Source organism: Pteropus alecto, unplaced genomic scaffold, assembly GCF_000325575.1.
Source record: "Pteropus alecto unplaced genomic scaffold, ASM32557v1 scaffold61, whole genome shotgun sequence".
Classification (NCBI taxonomy): Eukaryota; Metazoa; Chordata; class Mammalia; order Chiroptera; family Pteropodidae; genus Pteropus; species Pteropus alecto.
Genome location: NW_006434835.1, coordinates 15,361,457 through 15,371,602, shown reverse-complemented (window position 1 = coordinate 15,371,602; position 10,146 = coordinate 15,361,457). Strand labels below are relative to the sequence as shown.

The 10,146-nt window shown below is 35.9% G+C and overlaps 1 protein-coding gene across 3 annotated transcripts in view; it reads left to right on the top strand.

Annotated features, from left to right (window-relative positions):
• Window positions 1-51: 51 nt before the first annotated feature.
• Window positions 52-10,146, top strand: part of ASXL2 (additional sex combs like 2, transcriptional regulator) — a 106,109-nt gene continuing 96,014 nt past the window's right edge. For all 3 annotated transcript variants that reach the window (XM_015588184.2, XM_015588183.2, XM_006910290.3), the window contains exon 1: window positions 52-375. Coding sequence is in view for 2 of the 3 variants with exons in the window: in XM_015588183.2 (XP_015443669.1) it covers window positions 319-375 (57 nt within the window). In the remaining variant the exon portion in view is untranslated. The remainder of the gene's footprint in view (window positions 376-10,146) is intronic.

Below are 10,146 nucleotides of genomic sequence, written 5' to 3'. Positions count from 1 at the left end.
GCTCGTTCTCGCGGCCGGCTGCGTACAGTAGTGACGGCCGCGCGGGAGCGGTCACATGACCGTAGCGGCTGCCTGTACAGTAAGGACCCAATATGGCAGCGGCGGTAGCAGTGGCAACGGCAGCAGAAGGACCGGCCGCCCCATAGACCCGCCCGCGCAACACCCTCGCCGCTTCCTCTGCTTGGGTGCTACTTCGGCCTGACTTCCCCTTTCTCCCACCTTTCCCGGCACCGCGGGAAAAGCAGCGCAGGGCACAGCAGGCAGGGAGGGCGGCTGGAGCCCGGACACGGGAGCCTCCCAGTCAGTTCAAGACCCGACATGAGGGAAAAGGGCCGTAGGAAGAAGGGCAGGACCTGGGCGGAGGCCGCCAAGACGGTAAGGGGGAGGGCGCGAAGGGAAAGGCCGAGAGGATTTCGTTCCCTCGCCGCCCGACGGTCGCAGGGGAAGGGAGGTCATTGGTCCAGCGACCCGGCTGAGGGGGCACAAAACCGCGCGGAGAGGGCGGCGGTTAGTGTGGGGGTTGTGATCCCTATGGGAATGGAGGCGCCCAGCGGAAGAGGGTCGCCGCGGGGCTGTGGCTTCTCCCTGCGTCTGCGACGAGTCCTCTAGGTGTTTTGAAGCTTTCTCTCGGGGTCACGTCGCTCTACCCCCACTCTGTGGTAGCCCCCGCCCCGGCATGGGGAAGTCTGTTGCTCTTGCACAGTAACCGGTTCTTCTCCCTTGTGCGGCTGAGGAGCCCCCATTGGGTGCAGACAGGAGACTGCTTGTGCGTGCACTCAGCCCCGGGAAGAAGGGAGCGCAGGAGCTTGGTAGAATTTACCCGCTAGAGCGGACTAGCCGCCTGACCTCAGGCCCCCTACTTGTCTGGGCTCCCTGATCCGATGTGAGGTCACGAGGCTCTTGTTTTTGTTTGCTGTTGGAGCTGAAAGTGCAGGAGGTGTTTAGAAACGAAGTAACAGGTGGGACTTGTAGGATTTTTTTTTTTTTCTGTTTCCGTAGAGACCTACTCTGAACAAGGCTGCAATGCATGGTGGGACGTGTAGTTTACCCGGCCTTGACTTTTCCGTAGCTAAAATGATGATGGCCTCGAAGTTGTACTTGGTGGGTAAAACCACCTTTTTTTTTTCTTCTTCCTAATTTTGGTATAACGAAATTTAGAGGTAGGTTTTAAAAAATGGACTTTTTAGGATTAGTGAGAACTTTGTTTTATGAAAAAAATTAAAAGCGTGTATGTATGTAGAAATGAAACGTTAGGAGAAAGCGAAGTTCATTCCATTTTTGAGGGTGCAGCAGAAAAGTAATAGGACATAAAACAGCGTTTTAGTGTTGGGAAGTAAGAACGAGTGGAGACATTATTTTTAATGGTTAATCATGTCTGTAATACTTGTACAACATGGAGAGCCAGCCCTTCTAAATGAACCTTTATTATATGACGTATGGTTTTTTTAAATGAGATTTTTCTGAATATAAATGTAATGTTCACTGTGGGAAAATTTAGAAGATTATAGAAACGTGTAAATAAGAAAATAAAAAAATCACTATTTCACCCTCAGAGCTGTATCTGTTAACATTTTGGTATGGTATTCTCCAGTCTTTTTTATTTCCCCAAATCTGGGTACTGCTGTTTATTTGGTCTTGTGCATTTGTTTTGGAAACTTTACACGTTAGGGAATTGATCAGTCTTAAACTTGTATTTCTGTTTCATTTGGAGATATGAAAAAGTTAGTAAATAAAATCACATTTTATTTATTGAGTGTTTTCACTTACAGTATATTTTCATGATTGTGACTACTGGCAGTTTCCGCTAAAAGATAAAACTCTAGAAATAATTTTTTTGGTTGTTGGGAAATTGCCCCTTCGCAGAAGGCTATTTCACTTTCTTCTCCTTGAGGAATTCCTTAAGACCTCTTTTATTAAAAGAAGGATGGTAAATTTTAATTATAGGTAAGCAGACCCAGCCCTAATTATGTTAATTAATTTTAAGTCTCTAGAATCTTAACAATACTTTTTGAATTGTGATCTCTTTGGATAAAATTATTGGGAGATTGTGACAAAAAAATTTGCATCTACTGTTTAGATTTTTCTATAATAAATTAGTATATTTGCTCATTTATAATGAACATTTCATGCCCTAGCTAGCTGTGTAAAAAATAGAATTTTGAAGGTAGAAGAACTAGTTTAATTAGTAGAGTTCTGAGTGAGTTCCTGAAGGGATTAATATATTAGTGGCTTGGTATTTTTATTTGATTCTGGCAAATGTATAAGGCTTCAGTCTAAGTAAAAATGAATTTTAGAAAGAGAATTGTGACACTACAACTTTTTTCTTTTTTCTAGTAGCCAAAATCTAGAAAGTACCCTGTTCTTGGTTTATCATCTATAAAGTGAGAAATTAAACTAAACCTTTGTGTTCAAAAGATTTTGTTTATAGGAGGAATAGAAGTAAATGTAGGAGGAATAAATTAAAGTAAAACTTTAATGTTTTAGACTATAGAATGAAATTAGAAAATTAGTGATTTGACAAACGGAAGTAACTGATTTAAATTAAGAAATGGTGTGTATACTTATAAGATCAAGAAAATTAGAAGTCAAACTTATTTTATAGGCATTAAGGTCAAATGTTCTAGAGTTTCATTTTCAGCAAAGAAATAATAAAATTATTCATGAATACAGGCAACATCTGCTTCTTATTTCATTGTGTCCTTGGTACCTGTATTGTAGAGCTATTCTGTTTCAGGGAGCATTATTAAAATGGGCTTGTATTCCTGACCAATAATACAGCAACAGATGAAACTATTCAATTATATATACATATATGATATGGTGTGTGTGGGGGTATGTGAGAGAGCTACATGAATTGATGTAAGGTTGTTATGAACAGTCTGAAAAAGCAAAATAATAAGATTCATATTTATTATATAATAGTAAAATTGTGCTAACAGGCTGATTAAATGTGTAGACTGGTTCTAATAACTAAGGACACCGGAGATAGGGCTAGTGGAGTCTCCCTGCTGATCTTTTTTATGTTTGTCCTGTATAAATACACTAGTTATAAAAAGCATTATTCAAGTAGTCAGTTAATAGTCTCACATGTTTTAAATTTTAAGGGTGGCAGTGATGGTTGGTTGTGAAATGATTTGGATGAGAGATCTGTAGTATAATGTTTGGTGCAATTTAAATAGAAAAATTTCTAGTAAGCCAGAGATACTGAGAACCATTACACTTTAATATTCAAAGTTATGCTCATTCTTAAAAAAAAAGACACTATCTAAATATTTGATGACATCCCTGAGGAATTTAGCTGTTTTTGCAAAGCAGAGCTTTCGAAATTTTGTAATCTTGTCGATCCTGTTTCCTTTCTGACTTTTCTCTTGTCGTCCACCAGATCTCGGGAAGCAGTAAAAGGGAAAAATGCCCTAAAAGGACAGGTTTGTTGGGATCATAGGTGGAAGGGACAGACTGCACTGGAGGTACTTTTGAGTATCTTTTGGAAGTAAAGTGGTGTTTGAGGAGCACAGCAGTTTGTAATTGTGGATCTTTAGTATTTAGTTCATAGACAGAAGAAAAAGTAGTTTTTTTGGGGGTGGTATCTATATAGAGTTCACTTACTGGTTAATATTTTGGATGTACATAGTTTTCTTTTGGTGTTTACCTCAAGTTATTTAATTTTAGGGAATAAGACGGAAGATAGAAAATTTCTATTAAAGGAGTCACACTCATAGGCTAATTATTCTTATAGAGGAAGTATGGATAATGGAAAATAATTAGTTAAAAGTACAATGATAAAAATATATTATGATTAGAAAGTTGTTTAGATAAACATCTTAACAAAATACACTTGAGAAAAATATACATGTATTAGAACTATTTTCAGTACTCTCAGTCTTTACCATGAGTAATTTTTTTCTTAAAAAATAAGGCTAGGAGTATGGCCAAATCTGGTTATGACCCCTTGGATCTATACATACCAGGCCAGAGTCCTTTTAAGTCTGTATTTGTATTATATTTGTATTTGTATTAGAATCTCCAGGAGAGTGTGTGCATCTTGGAAAAACATATTAAACAATCTATTTTTGTAATACAGATGATAGAAAGTAAAACTGGGCAATACCTTGGTTTGTGGAGTGCATAAAAAATAAGTGAGAAAGCATTGTAAGGGGCGTGGGTTAAAAGTTGAGAAACTGCTCTGATCCATAATTTTCAAAACAATAACTGCATATTTACATTTATTTTTTATTTCAATTTTATTGAGGTATAATTGACATAAAATTGTAAGACATTTGATACATTTGCTGGTTGACTTGGTGTAACATTCTTTCTTGAGTGATCTTCCTTCTTGCAATAATGAATTAAAGTTTCCCTGTATTTTGTTTCTAGAATTTTGTATTATTTTCAGTTCCTCCTTCTGCCCTATCTTGAAAGCCCATAAACCTCCTAACTCGTTGAAGGAAAAAAAATCAAAATCTTTTTTTGAATACAAGTTAAACATTTTTATGGGAGGTGCTGCTGCATCTCCTAGAATTCTGACAGGAGCTGAGAAAATAACATCAGATTTGCAGAAGCTCTCGCTGTTTCATCATCCGCAGAATCTATCCATCTTAAAAGGCTGTGCAATTTTACTGTTGGTTAAAGGGCATTATGTTTTCACTACAAAAACTGTGTGGAAGGAGGCCAGTGTGTGGAAGATATAAAAACAGAGAAGTGACCAGTAGGGTTTGCTAAAACTTTCTATTTTCGTCCTTTCTACAAATGACCTCTGAATGCCCCTCAAGTTCTGTGTTCTTTCTTTCCATATCTCATAAAGGCCATCCTCATGGTTTATAGTATTGTGCAATTTAGTATTTTTAGTACAGTTTGATTTACGTTTTTAGTATTCTTAAAAGGTAATCAAATAAGTTCTTGAACTCTTTAAATATGACTTAAAAATAATAGTACTGCTTGCCTTAAACTTTAGTTGAGTTTCTTTTAAAGTTCTATAGACTCACTACTTAAAAAAACAAGTAGAACAGAAATATGAAGAGTGATGAGCTACTATACTGATAACAGGGATTAAGTGAAAGTTTGCATACTGAAATATTGAAAATATTTAGAGTTATACTGAAATTAACTATAGTTGATAGTTTAGATATAGCTTTCTGGACTTACATGGAAATATAAGTCCTGTATGTGGAAATGTGCATAAACATGTATACCTGTATATATTTTATATACAGATCTGCAACTTGCTTTCTTTCTGAATGTCACGGACGCCTTTTTATTGCCATTACTTATCTGCCTGATTCTTTTAAATTATTTCTTAATAGTCCATTGTTTTTAGATGTATCATTTAAAAATCAGTCCTCAATTATTTGACATATAAGTCATTTATAGATTTTTTTCCTTTTGTAACAGATACTTTAGTATATACACCGGGCATATATGTATGCATGTACATTGTGTGTGTGTATGTGCATTTGTGTGGATGAAATAGTAAAGATAAAGAGTTTATAAACTTGAGTTTTTGCCAACTTATATTCCCCTCCAAAAATTTGAAAGTTCCTGTTTTTTCCCACTTTTCTTTATAATCCAAGGAATATATCAGTCTTTATTCTCTGCCATTTTGATATATTAACAAAGCATTTCTTTTGTTGTTCAATAGAACTTGTTGAAACTGTTCTATATCTGTGTTGTCCAATATAGTAGCTATGAGTCACATTGAGCACTTGATATGTGGCTAGTATGACTAAGGAACTGAATTTTGAATTTTAAGTTTAAATAGCCACATTTGTCTTGTGGCTACCATTATTGGACAGTGCAGGTGTAAAGTATCTTCCTATACTTGTTGACTATTTACATATTTTTCACTAAACTTGTTTGTTCAGATTTTATTTTTTTAACTTTGTGGTCTTTTTTATACTAATTTCTAAGAGTGCTTTGTAGATTAGGGAAAGTAGCCCTTTGTCATATGTGTTGCAGATCTCTTCCCATTTTTGTTTTTGACGTAATTTTATGTGTTTTTTTTTTTTTTTTTTTTTTTTTTTTTTTTTTTGCTGCTCAGACATTCTTAGTAAACAAATTTTTCACTCTTTAATTTTACTTTTTGTACTTTTCTAAGTTTTGAGTCCTCTTAGGAAAAGCTTTCTTTACTTAAGGATTATAAAGTGAGTGCTTTTAAAAAATGTTTAGCCTTGAAGATATATCTTCCCTAAATAAAATACATACTTTATTATGGACAAGTAAGAGGAAATTCTTTATACATCAGTAAGACTGTACTCTTGAAGACAGAGACTTTTCTTTTAAATGTTTCTAACTGCAGAGCTTCTTGCACATGAGTGCTGTTTTTTTTTTTTTTTAAACCTTTTTTTATTGGAGGTAAAAGAGAAGGCACTGTTCTCACTTTCAGGAGAGCACAGTTTGAATAAAGTTAGTCAACTGTATTAAGTGTTTGCCAGAAAAACTGAGTAGCTCTCTTGTTTGTAAAAGAAAATTATTTCAAGACACACCAGGGTATTTGCCTCCGAAGACCCTTTTGAATTGCTTTTGGACATTGGGAAATTTCTGTGATAATTCGTACTTCTGACCTTGCTTGACAAAACTAAAATTAGTTAATGATACATACACATATATTTGGTCCTGGGCATCAAGGGACACTGTAAATCGTATTAATTATAGTGTCTTCTGAGTAATTTGATAAATCTTTTGGTAAAAATTATGTGTGAAAGACTTTTCATTTGAAAATTCTTTGGTTTACTAACATTTAGCAGTTGATGCTATGTTTAAAATGGACTTTCATTGATGTTCACAGCTTGGGATGGCCCAATTCATCTTGAATCTTTAACCTGCTGATATCTGAATTATTTAATAGCTGGTTTAGCCATATTCAGTTTCAAATAAAGTACTTAATGGTATTAGTGACGTATTTCTAAATAGTAACACAAAATTTTAAATGTATTGCTATTGGTTAATAGTGATTAGTTTTCTATCTACTTTGAGTGGTTCTGACAAATTTTGTAAGTTTAAACGGATGGTAGCCCATGAAATTATTGTGTTAGGAAAGGTTTTCTCTTTTATTTCGTGTGTGTACATGCGTATATGTGTGTGTGAGAAGATGTAAAATAGGTGAAATACAAGAAAAGATAATAGAAAAAAGTTTTCACGTATATTTATATGTGTATGTATCAGTAATTACCCATGAAAAACATAATGAGGAAAAAAGGACTACTTTTAATAGCAATTTGGGAATAACCTTAATAATCTGGATTTGATCTTGGCTGTACACAAGTCAACTTACACAAGTTATGTAAACCAATGCTCAAACATTAATGTGTATAGTAATCATCTTAGAGCTTGTTATAATGCAGATTTTTATTCACTAGGTCTGCAGTGTAGCCAGAAATTCTGCATTTCTAAGAAGTTCCCAGGTGGTTCTGTTGCCTTGGTCTAAGGGTCACCTTTGGAGCTGTAGGGATTCATACTATCCAAGCTTTCTCGGTTTCCCCAACTTTAAAATAGAGATAATAATAGAACTTAACCATTTGGGATCTTAGGTGATTAGGTTAGAATGTATGAAAAGTTCTTTATACAATGACTAGTATGTTGTGAGCACTGTTAATATTACTGAAAAATTAATAAATATAGATCATTTTATGTTTCTGAATGGGAAAACTATTGTAAAGATGGTATTTTTTAGCAAAAAACTGCAGAAGTTTGAGACAGTTCTAACAGAAAGCTTTATAACCTCAGGGACACCATTGGCCAGTGTGTAATTACACAGAGACAAACTAGCTATGAACAAGTTTGGGGACCCACTGAAAGATCCATTTTCTGCTTCAGGAGCTTCTGCACAGAATCCCATTCTCCTGACTTAGACTTTGTGAACTGCATGTGGAGAAGGCCATGTGTGTGGCAAGGAATAGCAGGCTGTCTCTAGGAGCTGGGTGACTGCTGGCCAAGAGCCAGCAAGAAAACAGAAAGGGACTGAAACCTAACAAGTAAGCTTGGTAGTAAACTTAGACAAGAACCCAGGTCTCAGATGACTGCAACAGTCCCAGCTAACATTTTGATTTCAGCCTAGTGAGACCCTAAGCAGAAGCCCCAGTTAATCCATGTCCATGATCCTTTCACACAGAAACTGTGAGATAAATTCGTATTTCCACCTAAGTTTCATAATAAAACATAATCACAAAATAAATTTGTGGTGTTAAGCCTGTATAATAGCGAACTAATCATAATACTAAAATTTGGTGGAGGAGGGGTACTGCGTCAGGATTGGTCTTAGAAAAGGTTTGACCTGGGTATTCAGGGATAGTGGGTGAAACATTTACAGGTGAATATGGGTAAGGGCTTTCCAGGCAGAGGGAGGAGATAAAAAGGAAAGACTGAGAAATGCAGGATATGTTTGATGCATGGCTTGATTAACCATTGATTAATGTGAAGTATAGTGAAAAATAAGGCCAGAAAAAAAAAGAAAAGGTAGGTTGGGACCAAAATGTGGAGAGTTATGAAAGTCGAACTGACAGTTTTATTCCAGGGACTGTAGAGAGTTTTTATGCAAGACATAACATCCTATCTGTATTTTAAGCAGATTGGCCATTTGTAGTATTTATTGTAGAGGACTGAAGAGTCTAGCTGTAGAGAGATTATGAGGGTTAGGGTAGGATTCTGAATTAAAAGGGTGGGAGGAGAGATGTGTTGTTTTTTTTTCAATATATGTATCATTCAAATTTTTCTCATTTCATACCTGTTCTACCTACACTTATCTCACATACAGCTCTCCAGCAGAAGTTTAATTCAGTTCTGCCAGTCTCCTGAAGTTTTCACACATACAGGAGGTTCTGGAATGCTCTTCAGCACAACAAAATCCTACCATTCTTAAAAGTAAAAAAGAAAGCAAAACTCCCCAGTTATTCTAGCTCACGTTGGTTTTTCTTTTCTCTGCATTCCCGTGCACTGTTCTTCCATGCCACTGCCTTCTATTGCTGGTCTTCAGGTTTGTTCAGGTGATAGAATCAGTCAGGGCTGTCTGTTGCACTGCTCTGGGGAGACGTTCATACTGTGGCTTATGTGAATACTGCTTTCTGGAGTTGTCCACCATAGTGGCCTTGGGTTCCATGGTGCTTTATGTGAAAACACCATTAATTGTTGATAATATTTATTTATGATAAAAATTAAGAACATTTTGCCAAGGAAAACCTATCTTATTACAGATTTATGGTATAAAATCACAGCTTGAGAACAGATAGGCAAGAAGGGCATATAAATGGAATTATATGGTATGTAACCTCTTGAGACTGGTTTCTTTAATTCACCTTAATGCCTTTGAGATTCATCTACGTTTTGTGTTTTACTGGTTCATTCTTTTCTATTGCTGAGTAGTAGTTGTTCATTGTACTAATGTATCATAGTTTATCCATTCACTGTTGAAGAACAAGTAGGTTGTTTCTGTTTTTGGCATTTAAGAACGGAGCTATCGTAAACATTTGTGGGCAGATTTCCCTTTGAACGTAAGTTTTCATTTTACTAGGGTAAATACCCAGGAGTGGGTTGCTGGGTAATGTGGCGAGTATATGTTTAACTTTCTTAGAGGCTGCAAAACTTTTTCAGCGTGGCTGTATTATATTGCATTCCTTTCAGCAATATATATGTGAAATCCAGTTGCTCTTTATCTTTTCTAGCTATTGGTATTATCAGCATTTTTGATTTTAGCCATTCTAATAAATGTGTAGAGATATATCATTGTGATTTTAATTTCTGTAATGGCATATATTGAACATCTTTTTATGTGTTTGTCACCTGTATATCTTCTTTGGTGAAGTGTCTGTTCACGTTTTTGCCCACTGTTTAACTGGATTGGTTCTTTTCTTGCTGTTGAGGTTTGAGAATTCTTTCTGTATTCTGGATGCACGTCCTTTGCTGGGTATGTGTTTTGTAGGTACTTCCTGAATATAGAGGAAAGCTCAGTCTTTCATCTATAAATATATTGTAGGTTTTTTGTAAACACCTATTATCAGGTTGTAGAAGTTCCCTTTTATTTCTAGTTTCCTTTTATCAATTTGAGAAAGTTCCATTATGTCATGAATGGACATTGAATTTTGTCAGATGCTTTTCCTGAATCATTTGATAATGATCATTTGATTTTAATTTTTAGACTAAATATGGTGGATGACATTG